Below are 21320 nucleotides of genomic sequence, written 5' to 3' on the forward strand. Positions count from 1 at the left end.
TATTTTAAAAAAATGTAGATTTGACAACTCTATCAGCTTGTTGCCTGGGAAGCTGAGAATCTTTTGGTAAAGGGATGCCCACACTTAGGAGGCTGGAAGAAAGTGTGGTACAACCTCTAGTATGTCAGAACACTGGCTTTATCATTTCTAGAAGCTCTCTTCTAGCATGGAGGTTGTCTGCCAACCACTTACAAAGTCCACAGGAGCAACAGATACTGAGAGCCTTGAATTTAAACTTCTTCTCTAAGCTGCAGCCTGCCTACATGTATGCCACAGTAAACAGTTCTTGGCAGCCGCTGTGCTCTGGTCCTTTTTTTTTTTTTTTTTTTTCTCTTCTTTGTTTTGGCAATTTCTTTGCTGGCACTTACTCCTCCAGCATAGCCTGCAGATCTAGTTTGGGAACTTGCCCAGAACAGACAGCGTCGCCCTCTTCCAAATGATGAGAGCTGGTCCTTCTTGCTCCACTGTCCCTTCCATCTTCCTGGAGCAGATGAAACTTCATAATACTCTGTGAATGGGCCGCTGATATCTAAGGATTGCTCCATGCTTTCTGATGATGTGGCTTCTGTAGAGCAGATGCAGATTGAGATGCAGGCTTTGCTGCACACAAGCAGAGTCTGCTGGTAATCTCTCCTGAGCTTGTGATCCCAGTAGGCCACCCTGGCTAGTAAACCCCTTGTTTCTTTCTCTCTGCTTTTCAAGCAAAGTTCACATTTAGCAAAAATAGCCCACCTTTTGGTGAGTGTCCCGAGAATACCAACAACCAAAATCCTGAGTGTAAAGATAGAAAACATGAATAACTGCTTGTGAGATCTCTATCTCTAGACTCTTTGGTGTCTAAAACCCAGAGATCCTCCCAATAAGATTAGCAAAAAAAGAGTTCTTTGTCAAGCTGTAGGTCTTTTTTTTTTCATAAAGATCTGAACTGTCCCCACAATTCCATGAGCAGAAAGATCTATTCATGTTGTTTTTAAAACATGATATGGCATAGCACAGGATCTGTGCTAGCTACATGAAAGGCGTGATGACCCATGACCAGAAATACAGAAGTATTTGCAGATTCCCTTAGTAGATGACTCAAAAGAGGATATAATCAAAACAATATTTCTGCAGTTGGGTTTTCTCTCCCTCAGCTTACTCACAATCACAGAAACTAATTGCTTCTGTTAAGCTGTGTGGCAGAGCTTAAATGCTGTCTCCTGGTCATCCCTAACGCAATGAACTGCTGTTTGTTGTTACGCATTTCCCTTGATTTCATTATTTTGAGGAACCCACAGGAAGTTTGAGCAGGAGTTAGCTGTCCCAACAATGGCAGTACTAGCCTGATATTTTATTTTTTTTTACCTTTCTGAAGTCTTTCTATGCACCATCAGACTCACTTGCCTTGACATTAAAATGCAGTATCTTGGAATGTCAGCCACATCCTGTGCATGCATCTGCAGTGTCCCCTCTCCTGATGTGGGTTCTAGCTGCATCATTTTCTTACAAAATACTCAAGAGTTCCAAACTTCCTCATCTGCAATAGAAATGATTTTACTTAGCTGTGCTTCTGAGCTTCTTCAGAAATGCTGGGCTGTTGAAGACACTTTGTTGCTTCCCGTTGTCTTCCCAATATTCATATTCTGTCATATGACAATAGGTAATCACATTTTTTTTAATGATTAAAAAAAAAAATACAACACTACATATTCTTCCTCCTCACCTCTATTTCCTGTTCCCCAGACATAATTTAGGTATTTTATTGTAAGACTTACTACGCCATTATTGGAATTCATTGGCAAGTGCCGTGTGTGCCCATTCTTGATCGTGAGACTTGGCCAGGAAGGAAAAGACAGCAGATACTTAGGGTACTGGTAGGACAGTGCTGGGATCCATGCCAAGCTGTGTTAAGAACTGTAACAGCAGGTAGGGCAACAGTCTCCTTTAAAGCAGACCTATTTCCAAATAAACATCAGAGATTCTATTGAACGCTAACATTTACCCAAAAGGTCTTTGGAGAGACCAAGGAGTATTTACTTACAGGAGACAGCACCAGGACCTCTTGCTGCTGTGGGCTGTTGTATGGTTTATTTCTGAAGCTTCTCCCAGTGGGCATTGCCTTTGTGGGCATGGTAACTCCTGAGTAATTTAATAGCTGGAGGACTGTCATCCTCTGCTAGGAGCTGTGTTTTCTGTAGGTTCTAAAACCTTGTTGTCAGCTAGCAAGTGTATTTTAAACATAAAATTTTCTTACACTTTTAAACATTTTTAAATATAAGCTTGTTGTTGTTTGTTTTGTTTTGTTTTGTTTTTTTAACTCAGAATGCAACAAGTATTTCTCATTGAACTTCTTATGTCCATTAAATTGAATCATTATACCTAACAGCGACTGACCTTGACTTAAGTGAGAGAGAAATGCCTGTTCATTGTACTTTACCAAAATAGCAGGATAACCAAATGAGTGACATCCTGCCTTCTAACAAACAAAAACCCAAGTGTGTAATGCTTTGTTTTTTAAAAATTTGATTCATGACACTGTAAATTAAAGATTTTTATCTACGTTGACTGGCAGCAATTGTATTTCTTCAGAAAACTTGTCTGTATATTCTGAACGCTTACCTTTAAAGTCGGATCTGTTGCATTGTGTTACTGTAGCAGAGTAAATAATGTTTGAAATGTTGCACTATTCAAAGGTATTTCCTAAAAGGTGGGGTAAAAAGCTGATATATTTATTTTTAATATCAATAATTCGTATTACTTTGGCCATAGTATTACTCATGGTGGGTGACCACTATTTAATTTTCAGTCTTTCTTCATTGCACAATAATCCTTTCCATACAACTTTTTGTGACATTTTTGACCATTATGTTGATGTGAGGTGTTAAGCACTTTTTAGTTCTTAATAGGTGGCCATTAAAAAGAGCATATTGCATTAACTCTGAAGTGCAGAAACTGCACAACACGTCAATATCTTCAGTGCATGTTGAACTACCTGAACTGTTTCAGATCAGAATTTATTATTACTAGTTAAATATGGCATGTTAGGGTTTGTTTTGTGTATGTGATTTTTTTTTTTAACTCAGAAAACTTCATGGCCACGTAATTAGGTAGTTTCTGCAGCAGAGAGTTGTTGCAATTGATCCTAGGGGAGTAGAGATCATTCATTATAAATTGTTTTTATGCAGGCCTTTAGACCAGCTGTTTTTTATGTATGTATTATTATAGTTGAAAAGGATTTACCACACCCACTATGCAGTATTTGAAGCCATTTGTAGACCTAAATCCTCTTTTTCCTTGACTTTGTTTCTCAGACCATCAATTCTCCCTAGTCCTTCTCCTTCAAAATCCATTCCAATCCCACAGCCCTTCCGACCAGCAGATGAAGACCATCGGAATCAGTTTGGGCAACGCGACCGATCCTCTTCGGCTCCCAATGTTCACATCAATACAATCGAGCCAGTCAATATCGATGTAAGTATTAATAACATTTCAATCAGAAACAGATTTGATGTTTCCCTTATGAATATCAGGGTGTTAAATTTATCATCTGTGTATACGAGGACTATAGCTCTAGTCTAATCCTTGATCATCTGTCAGAATCTTCATAATTCCCAGGAAAGAAGTGGTTGCTATTGTGAGCTGTATAAATACAGATAACCCATTCTTGACAAGCAGAAGCTGCCTTTTGACAGTTCAAAGAAGTATTTTACCACAAACCACTACTCTTTTTTTTTTTTATTATTAGTCGTAAGGCTTATACTGCTAGCTGTACCATGCCATTAAGAGTATAAAAGTCAGCAACCACTCTTGCAAACTATTATATGAAATAAGCATATTTATTTATGTGCAGGATAGGTTTTGGTTGGTTGGTTGGTTTTGTTTGTTTTTTTGTGTGTGTGTGTGTTTTTGTTTTGTTTTGTTTTTTTAGCGTTTGCAATTGAAGTGATGTTCTTGGCATTGAATGAAATCAAATTATTGCAGTTATCTGAGTTCAGATTTACTGAGTGTTGCTTAGGATTTCATGAGCCCAGTATATAGCCCTATATTCTGGGCTCCTGTGTTCTAAGTATTCTCTTGGAGTGTTCAGAAACTGCTACACTTAACTTGTTTTTAATTTTTTTTGAAAATGTTGGATGCTGAATTGTAATAATAATAATAGTTGATATTAAGAGTAAGACTAACTAGGATCTTTCAAAATGTTGGTCACAACATCCTCTTTCTAATTTTGCTAATGTATACAGCTCGTATTTTACCTTTGAGTCCAGTCTTTAGAAATTCATTATTTGTCAGGTGATCAGTCTTGAGTCTGCATGGGCGTCAAGGCACAAAATCTGTTTTGCATGTGAGCTGAGCAGAAGATGGAATGTTAACTGAGTTTTAAGAAAGTGGCTTAAAATTGCTACATGATACATGGCAGTGGTGCAGCTGAGAGGCAGGACCAGTATCTTCAGCAGCAGTGCAAATGTATAAAAGAATAAACTAATTGTGTAACCATTAAAAAATGGTTTGATGGTGCAAATGAACTTATGGAGGGAAGCTACTAAAATTTTCTTGTGTTAAGAACATCATTAGTGTAGGTTCCATATGGTTTGGATATGCCATAAGAGGTACTCTCAGTTAACAGTGGATTACAAGTGAAGGAAATCTTTCACAGTCAAGTCATTTCTGAAAAGAGCAGAGTGCATCTGGGTATGCAAACCAGGTGCCTCGTTATGGGACAAGAACTAAGCAGAACTCATTTGACTGACTTACCTCAGTACAGGAAATTGATGTCCCAGCTTCTGATAAGACAGTTCAGACAATTTTGTCGCAAACACTGTAACCAGAATGCTTGGTTCAATATTTCTTTGTGCATTTTGGATAACTGCATGTTTAAATCAATATTTTCATGTCAGCATCTATTTTCGGGGCTGTGCATTTCAGTTTACTACTGGGAGATGCTTTTTTAAAGTAAATCATTTTTAAAAGTTTAATGGTTGTTATAAATAGTTCTTCAGAGTCACTGCTGTTAGTAAGCCAGGATAGGAAACAAAATCTACTTCATGGCCAGCATATAAAGTCAAGGATTCTCAGTTTGATCACTCTCAATTGATTCTGGAATATAAATGTGATAATACTTAAATACAATTATTATTATTTTTTTTAATTTATAGGACTTGATTAGAGACCAGGGTGTACGAGGAGAGGGAGGTAAGTAGTGTTTAAACTAGCTAGAGTGCTATATTACACAGTTGCTGTCCTTTCCCTTTGTTCTACTTCCTTCTATAAAACACAGGCACAAATGAGAATATGGCTAGAATAAAAAATGAATTTGCATTTGCTTGTCCATGACCTTAGTATTTGTCTGACAACGGTTCGAGTCATTTGCCAGTCATTCTGGGAGTGGGGGAGACGGAAGGAGAAAAAGTTTTGAAGTCTTACCTAGTTTTTTAGTTTTAAAATTATCTTGCACTCTCATTTTCACAGACACACACAGACACACACGCACACATACCCCCACACTAATTCACTCACATGGCTGCACACAGATATGCTACAACTTCCAAACCCTCTCTCAAAGATTTTTATACCTGTTGTTAACCTTTCCACCCATGGAAACAACAGTCTTTGAAGACCATCAGCACGGTAGATGGACTTTCCATACAAACTGCTGCATCCTAAAGCAGCATGAAGTGCTCCGGTTCTTCTCCCCCTCTACCCCTGCTGAAGATGCTGCTTTGCTGTACTGCATGCCTGTGCTAATCTCAGAACCAAGTTGTTAGGACCTTAAGTTAAAGCCAGGTCTCTGTTTCCTTTAGTAACACCCAGCCACAATTGACAATTAGGCCAGAAAATAGATTTATTTTTCTTGAAATGTTACACATGGGCCTGTTAAGTCACTTTTCTCACTGGCTGTCAAGGTCCTGAAAGGGCTTCTTACATGCCATATTTATTCCTATGAATATAATCGTAATATAGAAATCATAAAGAAATAATAAGTAGGGTAGGCATATGACAGTTTTTTCTAACTCTGGATTATTAACACAGCCAGCTACTATTAACTGTAACTTGTTCCAGCCATAAGAAAATTCTGAATTATCTCAGTGCACTCCATCCCGATCCCCAAGGTTTTGTACCGTGGACTATCACTAATTTTGTTTCTCCCGTCCAAACATGTTTGTTTGTAGGATGGTACCTACCTCCTGCTTTGGATTTGAGGGAGCTGTTTTTTCTTATGCCAGCAATAGAACACTTTTTTTTAAAGAAATTTCCTTTAGTCTGCAAGCATACTGATTTAAAGTTTCCAGTTTTGGCTATTTTTGTATGTCTCAATAGGTGTGGCTTTCCACAGTTTTGCCCATTTTGTCCGGCATTTAAATGTTGTGCTATCATGTTGGTTTTAACTTTTGATCATAAACTGTCTGCTTGGCATCTGAAAACAATTGGCTATTCCCATTCCTGAAACAGTGTTTTTAGTAATTGACCTTTTTGTCCTTCAAAGTACAGAAGCGATCTATGAATAGGAGTCAAAGCATCCTAGTTATTTCCCATGACTTCTTTCATTTCTTCTATGTGTCTGTCTTTCTGTCTCTGCCTGCCCGTCTCTTTCTCTCTAACAGCCCCTTTGAACCAGCTGATGCGCTGTCTTCGGAAATACCAATCCCGGACTCCCAGTCCCCTCCTTCATTCTGTCCCCAGTGAAATAGTGTTTGATTTTGAGCCTGGCCCAGTGTTCAGAGGTAGTTGGGCTCTTCTTTCTTGTTTTCACCCAAACAAAATAAGTAAAACCACAGATGCTGTTTGTACCTCACCCTCACACCGTGTGTATGTAAGTGTGTGAGTTTATCAAAACACCTCTGTTTTTTGCTTGGCCTGGCTGGAATGCTTTGAATGTGCTTTCCACACATACCCACTTTCACCTTTACACGCTTGGAAATGACTATAAATAAAGCCTGACTTAAATCTTCTAAAGCAAGGAATTTCATAGTTGAGGTTTTTATATGGACCTTGACATAGTTTTTCGAAACAGAGGTCTTTGGACTGCATTAAAGTGATTTCAAAGACAACACGATGTCCTTAACTTAGAATTTCCTTGACTGTTCAGTTTAAGTCAGTTCAGTGCTTTAGCAGTTTCTATGTTTAATAATCTTTATTTTGAAACATAATCTAGGAAATCAAATGTGAATTACAAACATTTCCATTGATATCTTGTCAGGTCTCAAGGTTTTCAAGCATGGCAAGTTGCCATGGCAACTTTCAACAAATACTGCATTTTGAGAATGTTTTATTGATACTGCTTTGGGGCCCTGGATCGTTTAGGCTATGTAATTTTTATTTGGTAAATTTCCAGTGAAACAGTGTTTGTTTGTGCCCTGAACTGCATAAAGTAATAGTCTTCCATTCTCACATCATTGACTCTGGTGTAATTCAGGCCTAAAGCTGTCAATGGATCTGTTGTATTGCACAAAATCCCCCCAAAAACATGGGATTTCATATGCTGGAGAACCCAAGTACTAAGTAATAGCATGAAATATAAATATTTTGTCTATATGTATAAATGTAGATATGGGTAGTTAAGTGCATGTAGTGTGGTTTTCAAATGCTACCATCTTGGCTGTTTCAAAGACTTTTGTTGCAGAATATATCAGGAGGAGTTCACCATATGAACTGACTTGTAAAATGGTTCCAGAAATCTTTGTAAGAAGACAGATGTAAGAAGACAAGCAAACTGACTGCAGAATGGAATATGTTAAATATAGCTTCAGAGCCCAAGCTAATAACTTAAGTCCAACGTTATCTGAAGTATTTCACAGTACTTCCAATAACTTAGAAAATAAGCCCTGTGGAATTATTACGAACAGATTAACTATCATGTTGCACCATGTGCTGAAACTATTTCCACAGAAGGGTGGATATTGTGTTAGCGTTTCTGTATCTTGGTATTAAAATTTAAGTAGGAGACTTCAGTTACTTCTAAAGAAAACAGAATGTGTTTTCTTTAACGTCTTAAAGTACAGCTTTGATTTTAAAGAGAAAATCTCTAAGCCAGTAAAATTTTGGAAAATAGCTCATGTTCTGGAAGCATCATAGATTTAATTTGACATATGTTTGATTTCAGACAAGTAATGTACTAAAGTTTAACAGTATAGGAACCATAAAGTAAATATGAACAAAAATGCATCCTTTAGGTCACTGTTTTCCAACTGCTTGTAAGTGTAGTTAGGATGCCCAATTATGCATTATTGTTGCTTTACCACATGGGACAGAGTTCATGGACGCTGTATCCCATTTTTGATGTGTTGGTATGCCATTATCGTGCTCTTCCACTTTTAAATGTATGGATTTGAGCTCAATGAGGAAAAGGAGTGATGGATACAGATAGTGAGATAAATTAGCACACACAGTGGCTGAACTCAAGCACCAGTTACGAAAGTTACAAAGTGGATTTTGAATTCAAGTTGGCATTAGGAGACTTTCTTGGTAAGAAAGGGGCTTCTGAAGGAACATGAGGAGGAGTATTGTCCTCCACCACTGATGTAAGAGAAAGCCCTGGAACGGTGGAGGTCCGGTACAATGACGGGCATTGTTTAGCAGAGCAGCATGAACTTAATTAACAGTTGACCCTATTTTATGTCCTTTGCATCGGGAGGGTCAGCATAACCTTGTTACTAATAACTATGGTGTATTTTAAAAAGCAGCGTCTAGTTAAAGTGTTCTATTTGTAAAGAACCACTGGGGCTCTGAAAGACAGCTCTGTTAGTGACATTTTCCTACATAGCTTTGTTTAGACAGCGTATGTGCTGGAGATGTACAGTTCCAGTTTGTACTTAATAGAATATGTTTCAAATAGCTAAGTAAAGTATTTGTTCCTTTGAAATCCTTTCTACAGTCTTATATTTACTTTTAAATAAGAGCTCCCTACTAAAGAGATAGCTTTAAAACAGCCAAATGGTTTTGAGGTGGCACTTGGAGACTCAGCTAGAAACCATTTCAATTTTTTGCATTTAGTCAATTTTGATTCCAAAGTACAGCATCTCAGTTGTTTATTGGGTCCCAAAAAGCTTAGCTACAAGAAATCTGAGAGGCAGCTACTGCTAACTAAAATGCTACTACTTCTCTTGTCAAAGAAACTGGTGGAATTCAAAGCAAACATACATATTTTTTCTAGTTAAAGAGACTTTGTCCCTCTAATTCAGGACCAAGAGACTGAGGACTATCAGGGATACAGGGATGTTTGACTTGTCTCTTCCTGTTACCTAAGACTTGAGCACTAATCTAGTATTAGTACAATATTTCCAAAGAATGTGTTTGTTCCCTCTTAACATTTACATTGATGTTTGGAGATACTGCATCTTAAAAAACATCCTCGCACCTAGTATCTACATTCTTGTAAGTTGGCTTCTTAGAGATAAAAATGATTCTGTTTCTGAAATTTAGGTTCAACTGCAGGTTTGTCTGCAACACCTCCTGCCTCTTTGCCTGGGTCACTCACTAATGTGAAAGCGTTACAGAAATCACCAGGACCCCAACGAGAAAGGAAATCATCCTCATCCTCAGAAGACAGAAATAGAATGGTAAGAGAAAAATCAGCTATTTTCACTCATAGTATGGTATATTCGTAGTATAGGAGTATTACATATCCATGTTCTTCTCACTTTTCTTTCATCATAGTCATCTGAATTATTTTGAAGGTATTATAATTATTGAGGACTTTAAGCCAATAGATAATGGAATATTGAAATAATGGGACTGATATATAAATCATCTAAATCATCGACTGTATTCACTTTTCCTCCATTGCACCCAGAAGTCTTGGCGTGCTTTATGTTATGAAGCCAGTTTCCATTCAAAGAACAGCTTAATTTTCCCCATCATGTTTCATGAACAGTGAAAGTTCTCTAATGAATCTCAAATATAACAGTACATAACAATTTATTTAATTTACAATTTAACCATGCGACTGAATAAGAATTGAAAACTAAATGAGACTTTCCTTTTAGTAAAAATAAAAATCTCAATTTTTACTGATTTTAACATTGCCCAAAATCTGTGGCAAGTATTTCATGTCAAGAAATTATTTAGTATACTCGTATGCTGAGAGTATATGCCTAGCTTGAAAACTCAAATGCAGCATTTGAGAAAAAAATATTTTAGGATTTTAATTATATGAAATTCTGATATCAAATCAGAAATTTATTAATTTATATAATATCTTTTCATTTATAATGTATATAATTTATTAGTTTATATAATTTATTTATTAAAGTAAAGGACCTATTTTCACAGGCATTAATGCACTTACTTTCTTTCTTACTATTTGTGCGTTTATGTAAAGAAAACCCTTGGTCGACGGGATTCAAGTGATGATTGGGAGATACCAGATGGACAGATCACAGTTGGACAAAGGATAGGATCTGGATCATTTGGAACAGTCTACAAAGGAAAGTGGCATGGTATGTGGCCATCACAGCAAACAGTTATTCTTAAGCAAATGACATTGCCTGCTGGGGGCCTCCCAGCTGGAAAGCAGCTTTACAGGAAAAGGTCTGGGGGTCCTGCTGGACACCAAGTTAAACATAAGCCACCAATTTGGCCTTGTCACAAAGAAGGCTAATGGTATCCTGGGCTGCTTTAGGTGAAGCATTGCTAGGAGGTTGAGGGAGGTGATCCTTCCCCTCTACCTCATCACTGGTGAGACTACACCTGGAGTGCTGGGTCAGAGTCTGAACTCTCCAGTACAAGAGAGACATGGAGATACTGGAGAGACCCCAGCAAAGCACCATGAAGTTGATTAGACAACTGGAGCATCTCTGCTATAAGGAAGGGCTGAGAAAGCTGGGGCGATGCAGCCTGGAGAAGAGAAGACTCAGAGGGAGATCTTGTCTCTCTATATAGAAATACTTGAAGGGAGAGTGGAAAGAGGATGGAGCATGGTAATGGCCACAAAGTGAAACACAAGAGGCTCTGTCTGATAATCAGGAATCACTTCTTTACAGTGAAGGTGACCAAGCACTGAAATAGGTTGCCCAGAGAGGTTGTGGAGTCTCCCTCCTTGGAGATGCTCAAAAGCTGTCCGGACATGGCCTTGGGTGAAAGGTTCCAGGTGGCCCTGCTTAAGCAACAGGGTTCAACAACATTGCCTCCAGAGGTCCCTTCCAACCTCAACTATTCTGTAACCTGTGAATACTTTTTACATTTCAAAACTACTGTGTTAAGTAATATTAGAACTTCAAACAGTTTAGAATCTTGACTCTTGCGTGTTCTTCTCAATGAAATGTAGTTACTAGAAAGACTGAAATATCCATGTCTTTTTACAGAATATTTACTATTAATATTTTAGTGGTTTATTTCACTAAAGCTAGAAAATAGATAATCTCAATATTTCTGATTTTCTGTACATTATTTTCTTAATTGTGGAATCTATGTCAATGGTACTTATTTAAAATATTTGTTTTAAAGGTGATGTGGCAGTGAAAATGTTGAATGTTACAGCACCCACACCTCAACAGTTACAGGCTTTCAAAAATGAAGTAGGAGTGCTCAGGTAAGAATATTTTTAATGGCGTAAAATCATTTGTGTAAATTTATGCTTCTGTAATCATTGAGTTTCATATTTCTATTAGACTGCATTGGTCATATTCCTTCATGATGATAATTGGGATAGAAAGTATAACTTCCCATTTAAGACATTTATTTTGTATCCACTGCTAATTTGTCCTTCTCTCATATATCCATACCATCTGTCTGGGTATAGATATACTGAATAACATATGTAGACTGATGTTGAGTATATCTATATCCAAACACTCAAAACAGACTGTTTTTTGCTGTTGTAGTACCCATAGGACAGTCAAGCTTATAGGTGAACTTGTGGGACCTTTGCTCTCATCCACGTTCTGAGATTGAAGGAGAGTGTACCTAATTGCTGTTTTCCAGCTACACTACTGACCAAGTTTTCAATTGTTCAGTAGTTTCTATCCAGTAGCATTGACTCCTCAAAAAAAAAAAAAGGTTTTTGTTTTTTGTTTTTTTTTCGTAGTCATTTCTTGATTTTCTTTTCTCCTGTCTGCTGCTTGTACATTCTCAAATGAAGTATTTGTCTTGGGTTCAGTTCTCACTAGAGGATCTATCAACGTGACACCATACAGTATTTCTGGTGGAATACCACTAGCATCCAATTACAATCTTACCCATAATTCTGTTTTATGAAACAAAATAGACACTTCTTGGCTCTGGAAAATTGATGTGTTGAGCTGGGTGCCTGTGCTGGAGGATGGTCCCCCATAAAGTGCATGGTGAAACTCCTAAGTCCATAGCTGTGGAAGTAGAGGCCTTGTGGCATATCTGTTCAGAACATAGTGGAACCCAAAGCATAGCATCAAAAATCTTGTAGTTCATACCTAGTCCGGATTTCTCCTGGCAGTCCTGTGGCTGAAGTCTAGCCCTTCTCTGTTGATCCTTTTGGCACTTACAGTAAGCGGTCAATTGTCCTATCTTTTGACCCAGACAGGCCAGATATACCCATCATCATGCCTTTCCTATTATGCTTCATCAGTACTTCCTTGAGATAGGATTTGCAAGAAATTGATGATTTTTGTTTACTCAGCAGTTACTCACAGTATCACTTGACAAATCCTCAAACCTGACAAAGGCACAGTTGCATAGTCTAGAACTGTCCTAGCCTGCACTGCTGAGAGGACAAACAGGTTCACAGTCAAAGATCTCATGATAGTTTTTTAATATAAGAAAATATAAAGAGCTGCCAACAAAACAGCACAGCATACAGATTTAAGAAGTTGCCACAGGTTTTAAGCTTGGTCTGTTAGGTTTCTTCAAGCAGTGAGAAGGCTGCCTTCAATACTGAGCTGTGTAGAAGGAAGATTGCTTTTTCCTCAGCCTCTGGGAAACCTAAGAAAGACTCCAGAATGCTTAGGTGCCTCATCTTTGTGATCTGTAGTTGGTATGTTTGGTGGAATCTAGTTCTTCTTCATGTCCGTTTGATGACACTAAGAATGTGATTGACTTCCTGGGGAATAAGGAGAATCTTTCAGATTTTACAATGTATCAGTAGACTCTTCCAGGCCTTGATTCTACTGGGATATCTGCTGAGATAACCTTGGGATTATGCTTTGAGAAGTTTTTATGTCTAGAGTTTCTTCTTCTTTGAAAGAGGTTTGATTTAATGTGACCAAATCTCTGTGGTGAACCCCAGTCTATCCCAGTACTGTTTGGAAACAAGTTCGTAGAGAGTATCGTAACTTTACAGAGGTACAGTTTTCATACCTGTTCCCATCATTTTTCATGTGCTAGCTCCAGAGAGTAAATGATTTTTATCAAAGTACTAAAAAAAATGAAGCCTTGTCAAGGAAGCATGTTGATAGTTTCTGAAGGAAAAGGTTGCATTTCCTGGAATTCACCAAGACTGGAATTTCATTTGGGATGTCCTTCTGCTTGATGGGCAGCAACATGTATAGCTGGACTAGGGTTATACAAGACCAGGCCTGCCTTCAAACAATCAATGTCCCTCGTAGACTTAGTGATAACATCTTCTGAGCATTCCTGTGCTGTTTTGTTTTTTTGCAAAATCAAGAGAAAGCAATGCTTGCTCCAGAATACCTGTTCCATGTTAATACAACAATAAAGGTTATAGGCTGTAATAATTAATTAGTTGAATCTAGAAATGGATTATCCTAGGGGAAGCTGAGATTGACCCAAGAGCTTCTGTTTGGAAAGATGCATTTGGTTCTGCCTGTTTATTTATTTATTTATTTTCCCTCGTCAATTTTCTCCTGATATACTTTTTTTTTCCCCCAACAGGAAAACACGGCATGTGAATATCCTTCTTTTTATGGGTTATTCAACAAAGCCTCAGTTGGCTATTGTTACCCAATGGTGTGAGGGGTCAAGTTTATATCACCATCTACACATCATTGAGACCAAATTTGAAATGATTAAACTAATTGATATTGCACGACAGACTGCACAAGGCATGGAGTAAGTCTCTTATTATCTCTTTGCAAATGAGCGTTGTGACAGTGTTTGTGTATCTCTTTCACACTGTGACTGACATTGGCAAACTAGATTAGCTGTCTGTCAGTTTGCCAAGTCCAGAGTCCTGCCTTAATTAAAGTATTTGAAGAGTTTATTATTTTGATCAGTAAAATAGACTTCAGGGTCTTTTTCTGGAACATAGGGAAGTACACGTAATCAAGGAATATGGTCTCTGAAAGCAGAACGCAAGTTTAACCACACTGTAATTATCTTTAATCTTGTGAGAAAAGATTTCTGTTCAAGGCTTTATGGTCTTCACAGTGCAGATAGACTTAGGGTAAGAGTTTAAAAAGAAACACCCTGCAAATGAAAGTACAGAACTGTGTAAGATAACCCAGAATGCAGACAGGCCTGTTAGTGAAAAGAATGCAGTTTCTTTTATATTTCTCGTAAGTGTTGTAGCTCTCTAAATAAAGTAATAGATTTCAGTATTTGAAGAAAACATAACTATTTTGTTCTAAGGACTATGTGTTAAGTAATCCTTACTCCCGTTGACAGCAATGGAGGGAACTGGAATTTACAAAACTAGCCCAATATTGTATGTCAAAATCAGAACACTGATGTAAGATAGAAAAATCACCCTTCAGCTGGAAAACCACTACGATGATTGCAGTTAATCGTGCACTTTTTCCACTGAGTATTCGATTATATTTTCAGTCAAGAGGTGGGGAGATGTTTGCAGCAACTGGCCTCAGCCTTCTGTTTGCCTGCTGATATCCCCAGGCTCCCTCTGTAGGTAGTGGAGATACAGAAACTGTTCTTTGAGCATGATTCAAGGCAGGAACATAAAATGGGGCTTTTCCACAGATCTGTGCCACTCTAAGTGATTAAACAAAGAGCCGTCTTGCCCAATAGATTAAACAAACAGCTTTGTTGCCTAATTTAGGCTATATCTATGCTGTGGGGCAAGTACTCTCCTCTGACCTCCCTGCAGTCTATTTATCCATTCTGCAATCTGGGGATCTCTTTTCCAGTACCACACTAAAAAACAGTCAGCTTGTGACATGGGATACACATAGAGACTTGGAAACACTTTTAGGTCCCACGATTTGGAAACACCTAGCCTAAAGCTGTGACTTACCCCACAAAGTGTCCTGAGAGTCACCGTCAAGGCTGGGAGGCAGAGCCTTCAGCACTGAATGGCATGTTGAAAACTACTGACATTCTTTAGTTCTGATTCTGAATATTGACTTAGGCAACTGAAAAGCAGAAGTTCACAGAATCACAGAATCACAGAATTTTCTAGGTTGGAAGAGACCTCAAGGTCATCGAGTCCAACCTCCAACCTAACGCTAACAGCCCTCCACTAAACCATATCCCTAAGCTCTACATCTAAACGTCTTTTGAAGACTTCCAGGGATGGTGACTCCACCACTTCCCTGGGCAGCCTGTTCCAATGCCTCACAACCCTTTCAGTAAAGAAGTTCTTCCTAACATCTAGCCTAAAACTCCCCTGGCTCAACTTAAGCCCATTCCCCCTCGTCCTGTCACCAGGCACGTGGGAGAACAGGCCAACCCCCACCTCTCTACAGCCTCCTTTAAGGTATCTGTAAAGAGCAATAAGGTCACCCCTGAGCCTCCTCTTCTCCAGGCTGAACAAGCCCAGCTCCCTCAGCCGCTCCTCGTAGGACTTGTTCTCCAGGCCCCTCACCAGCTTCGTCGCCCTTCTCTGCACCCGCTCAAGCACCTCGATGTCCTTCTTGTAGCGAGGGGCCCAAAACTGAACACAGTACTCGAGGTGCGGCCTCACCAGAGCTGAGTACAGGGGGACGATCACCTCCCTAGCCCTGCTGGTCACGCTGTTCCTAATACAAGCCAGGATGCCGTTGGCCTTCTTGGCCACCTGAGCACACTGCTGGCTCATATTCAGCCGACTGTCCACCATCACTCCCAGGTCCTTCTCTGCCTGGCAGCTTTCCAACCATTCCTCTCCCAGCCTGTAGCTCTGCTTGGGGTTATTGCGCCCCAGGTGCAGGACCCGGCACTTGGCCTTGTTAAACTTCATGCAGTTGACCTCAGCCCATCGGTGCAGCCTATCCAGATCCTCCTGCAGAGCTTTCCTACCCTCAAGCAGATCGACACACGCACCTAACTTGGTGTCATCTGCGAACTTACTGAGGGTGCACTCGATGCCCTCGTCCAGATCATCGATGAAGATATTAAAGAGGACCGGCCCCAGCACCGAGCCCTGGGGGACGCCACTAGTGACTGGCCTCCAACTGGACTTGGCTCCATTCACCACGACTCTTTGGGCCCGGCTATCCAGCCAGTTTCTAACCCAACGAAGCGTGCGCCAGTCCAAGCCAAGAGCAGCCAGTTTTTTGAGGAGAATGCTGTGGGAGACGGTGTCAAAAGCCTTGCTGAAGTCAAGGTAGACCACATCCACAGCCTTTCCCTCATCCACCCAGCGCGTCACTCTGTCATAGAAGGAGATCAGGTTCGTCAGGCATGACCTGCCTTTCATAAAGCCATGCTGACTGGGCCTGATCGCCTGCTTCCCCTTCAAGTGCTGCATGATGACTCTCAGGAGGATCTGCTCCATGAGCTTTCCTGGCACTGAGGTCAAACTGACAGGCCTGTAGTTTCCTGGGTCTGCCCTCCGGCCCTTCTTGTAGATGGGCGTCACGTTTGCTAGCCGCCAGTCGATTGGGACCTCCCCCGATAGCCAGGACTGTTGATAAATGATGGACAGCGGCTTGGCCAGCTCCTCTGCCAGTTCCCTCAGTACCCTTGGGTGGATCCCATCTGGCCCCATCGACTTGTGCACATCTAAGTGCCGTAGTAGGTCACCAACCAGTTCTTCATGGATAATGAGGGCCACATCCTGCTCCCCATCCCCTTCCACCAGCTCAGGGTACTGGGTATCCAGAGAACATCCGGTATTGCCGCTAAAGACTGAGGCAAAGAAGGCATTGAGCACCTCCGCCTTTTCCTCATCTCTTGTAACTAAGTTTCCCCCCGCATCCAGTAAAGGATGGAGATTCTCCTTAGTCCTCCTTTTTGTGTTGATGTATTTATAGAAACGTTTTTTGTTATCTTTAACGGCAGTAGCCAGATTGAGCTCCAGATGAGCTTTGGCCTTCCTAATTTTGTCCCTGCACAGCCTCGCTACTTCTTTAAAGTCCTCCTTAGTGGCCTGCCCACTTTTCCAAAGCTTATAAACCCTCTTTTTCCTCCTAAGATCAAGCCACAATTCTCTGTTGAGCCAGGCCGGTCTTCTTCCCCGCCAGCTCGTCTTTGGGCACGTGGGAACAGACCGTTCCTGCGCCATTAAGACTTCCCTCTTGAAGAGCGCCCAGCCTTCCTGGACCCCTCTGCCCTTCAGAACCGCCTCCCAAGGGACTCCACCAACCAATGTCCTGAGCAGCTCAAAGTCAGCCCTCCGAAAGTCCAATACAGCGGTTTTACTGGTCCCCTTCCTGGCCTCGCCAAGAATAGTGAACTCCACCATTGCGTGGTCACTCTGCCCTAGACAGCTCCCGACGATCACATCACAAGTTGACATGTAATTGCTCTTTTATTCTTCAGTAACAACAGGTTGGAGGTGGAAATCTAAGCTTTATTTTGTTTTTCTTTTCTCCTGTGACTGTTGCAAGATCTTTCATGGATTGCTGATGTTTTAGTGCTTTAACAAACATGTGCAGTTTGGATATCCACAGAGTTTGTGTTTTGGTAATACAATGAACTTTGAGCTGTTCATTAGTGGGATAACATCTAACCTATCTAATCTATGATGTTCCTTTTCAGTTATTTGCATGCCAAGTCAATCATCCACAGAGACCTCAAGAGTAATAGTATCCTTTCCTAGAGATGTGATTCTGGAATATGACAGCATTCTTTTTTCTTTTTTTTATTATTACTAGTTTTGTTTTGTTTTTCCTGCCAGAAATGACCTTATTGAAGTGAAAACCTCTTCTTGTGTGATTATTTGTTGAATTGAAATTTGGTTGAGAAGGCGTTACATGATCAGTAGAAAAGTAATGAATACTTACTATGTCTATTGCTGTGATTCCAATAACATAGTGCATTTTGTTGCAGTTTAACAAAGAATTTCACATCATTGTAATGAAAGATTTTTCCATTTCACTCGTGGAGTGTATTCAGCTTCTAGTGGTTGAGTACTTGGCATTTCAAGAAAGTCACCTGGGCTGTAGGCTGTTCAGCACTGGCCTGGTCATTAAATATGTAACCCTACAGTACCATAATTCATCATGCTGGCTGCTAAGAACCTGTATTATATACATTTCTTTAATGGTAGTGAATGGTTAAAACTGTTATGTTTAAAGTTGCAAGTTTTTACCTGTTTATTGTTCTTGGAGGACAGAACCAGTACTGTTTGTTTTCCCTTAACATTTCCCACTTAGATATTTTTCTTCATGAAGACCTCACAGTAAAAATAGGTGACTTTGGTCTAGCTACAGTGAAATCACGATGGAGTGGATCTCATCAATTTGAACAGTTGTCTGGATCTATTCTATGGATGGTAAGTAAAGGGGAAGTGGTGTGTCTGTTTTAACTGATTTAAGGGTATCTGACCAAGCTTTCTCAGACTATCCTTCCAGTGCATGGACACGTGCAAACTATCTGAAGCTGGAAAGACCAAGCAGTACTTAGAAGTTCTAAGTGAATTTCAGTTTTTCTTTAAGCACATTTTCCAATAGTCACAAGAAACAAACAAACCTCAGTGTCTTCTTCCCCTGTACTGAGGGTTAAACTAACAGGAAAAAAAATTGCCTAAGGAACAAGAATGTGATCAATTCAGGGTTGAGTTTTAAGGATTCACACATGGTTACTCTGAAGATGTCATGCAAACTGCTTAAATCTTCTAAGAAGTATAGTTATGACCTCTGTTGCAACTCATCTTTCTTCTTTTCCACTTGAAGAAACTGAAGGTTCTGTTAGTTGACATTATTTTCAGTGCTGTTATAATTCTAGTTTCAAAATATCTTCTTAGCCTGAACAGGGTCACTTTGTTTTGTCATAGATCAATAAAGGGATAACCAAGCTAAATAGAACCAATGAGAGATTGGTTATTGATACAGATTTTGAGATTTGTGTCATTATCCCCTCTGTATTAGAACTCAGTAACACCTGAAGCCAGGAGCGGGCCTTGCACCTCTTATACTCTGGACAAGTCCATATTTTGTTTCTGGTATGCAAGGTGCAGCCTGGCATGGTGAAATATTTCCTTTTGTTCCTTCCTAATTGTTTCCTTTTGTGGTACAGGCACCAGAAGTTATAAGGATGCAAGACAAAAACCCGTACAGTTTTCAGTCAGATGTGTATGCATTTGGGATCGTTCTTTATGAATTGATGACTGGACAGTTACCATACTCAAACATCAACAACAGGGACCAGGTAAAAAGAGCATGGGCTTGCGAAGGGGTTGACTTCAGTCATCTGTGGCCTGAAGAAGAGTGATGTAGTCCTGTGAAGTGCCTATTCTGTTGTTTTGTGCGTTCCATTTGTGTTTCTGATGTTCTGAGATGACGTTTCTACATTTAGATCTGCCTCAGCCACATAACACCAATTTACTCACTTCTCTCAAGGTTTTTTTCTTCTTCTTCTTTTGTTCCTTTTTTTACTTGAAGTACAGATTTTCAGATTCTGAGCTCGTTGCCAGGATACTTGTTAAGGAGAGAGCAGGTTACTTAATAGTAATCTAGTTTAGAATAGTTCTGCAAAGCAGAAACGATTCTCTGTATGTTCAGTTACTCCTCTTTCTTTTCCACCTCCTGAACTGCCTTGAATAACAGCTCAGGAACAGGACTGACAAAATGGAATGGCAATCATCTCAGTGAGTGTTCCATATTCATTCCAGTCTTGAGAAATGCATGCACCATCTAATGGAGTTTCAGGATATCAGCATTTCTCAAATTCTGCTTGATGGAGCATATGACTTTCCAGAGTGTTTGAATCCTGTAAGATTACTTAATTGTGAACAAATATTCCATAAGTCTAATGATACCCCACGCCTGTAATATGTCTCCACAGGATAGGGATGTTCGGGAAGGCTTGTCTGATTTATCATTTCTCTGTCAAATCTGGAAATAGGATCTATGCATCAAGACCTTTGGTGTAAACTATTCCTTATCTGGCTGGTGATATATTTATGTTGTATCTGTGTCCGCATCCCTTGTTTTTTTTCACTGTCAGTACTTGAGAATTGCAACCATAGCAACGTTCATCTGTGAATGCCATTTTATAAGGCTGCTTCCATATTTGTCGGAACACTTCATTCCAATTCATCAGATTTGGAGTGACTCCTCTTTTTGTATTTTTTTTCTGTTCTTTAAACAAAGGGAAGTGTCTAGATTCCTGACCAGATGGTTTTAGCCTTCTAAAAGTAGTATTCAGACATTGTTTTGTTTTCACCTTTTAAGTTTTGAATCAGGAACCCTGTGAAATGGGTGCTCACATTTGAGTGCCGAAACAAATTTTAAATTGCAAGTTAACCCAGCATAAAAAATGTGATCTGAACTCTTGATTCTTTTTTCATCCTCCGTTGTTTGAAAGAGATGGAAATATTGCCCACTCTGTATTGATGCTTCTACATCAGATAATATGTCACAACTGACATTTTTAGTGAGCAAAGCATCATTCTTGTTACACCTCTAAGAGTTTTTCTGACTTTAACAGATTTTTATAGACAGACTAGGACTCTTCTTATAGTGATAATCTTTTTCTAACATCTAATCAATATATTAATCCTTGTGTTATATACAAACAGTGTATCAGAAACAAAAATACTGATGATTTTTGAATAATTTTAAATTAAGTAGTGTAATTATTTAGGAAAGAATAACTGCTAGAAGGTGATAACTCTCTTTGCTGCAGAGGTTATGGATGGTGTAGACAAGCCTTTACTATGAAATGCTGTTCTGGCACTTGGAAATTTCTGAAGAAACCATTTGGGTGATCTGCTGTACCGCGTAATGCAAATGCAGATGCATGCTGAAAGTTGAAAAAGGACTGTGGTAGTGTTAGTGCAAATAGCATAGGTAGTTTGCTTGAGTTGTGTGTTTTGTTTTGTTTTGTTTTTTGTTTTTGATTTTCTGGCAAGTTGTGGCTTTATTTTTTTTGCCAGTGTTAAGATATTGAAATAGTTATACTACATAAAATATAAGGCATGATACACCTGCTGGGTCTGTCTGACTGTTCAGAAAAGATAGTGATTATCTGCTGCAGCATGAATGGATCTTTGATTAGCTAGTTTGAAAGGGCTTTTTAGTGGCAGCACAACTGCAGTACTCAAACTGCATTACATTTGACCTTGGCTTGATGTGATGCTGTTTGATGGTTTTTTTAAT

The 21320-nt window shown here is 39.4% G+C and overlaps 1 protein-coding gene across 1 annotated transcript in view; it reads left to right on the forward strand.

The window, feature by feature from the left end:
• The window catches only part of BRAF (B-Raf proto-oncogene, serine/threonine kinase), an 84596-nt gene that overhangs the window by 47575 nt on the left and 15701 nt on the right, over positions 1-21320 (forward strand). Inside the window, exons 8-16 of the mRNA XM_084505348.1 lie at positions 3291-3450; positions 5133-5169; positions 9397-9533; positions 10295-10412; positions 11419-11503; positions 13777-13953; positions 17758-17804; positions 18375-18493; positions 19237-19368. Of these exons, the coding sequence (XP_084361474.1) occupies positions 3291-3450; positions 5133-5169; positions 9397-9533; positions 10295-10412; positions 11419-11503; positions 13777-13953; positions 17758-17804; positions 18375-18493; positions 19237-19368 (1012 nt within the window). The remainder of the gene's footprint in view (positions 1-3290; positions 3451-5132; positions 5170-9396; positions 9534-10294; positions 10413-11418; positions 11504-13776; positions 13954-17757; positions 17805-18374; positions 18494-19236; positions 19369-21320) is intronic.

The sequence above is a fragment of the Aythya ferina genome (assembly GCF_964211825.1).
Source record: "Aythya ferina genome assembly, chromosome: 1".
Taxonomy (NCBI): Eukaryota; Metazoa; Chordata; class Aves; order Anseriformes; family Anatidae; genus Aythya; species Aythya ferina.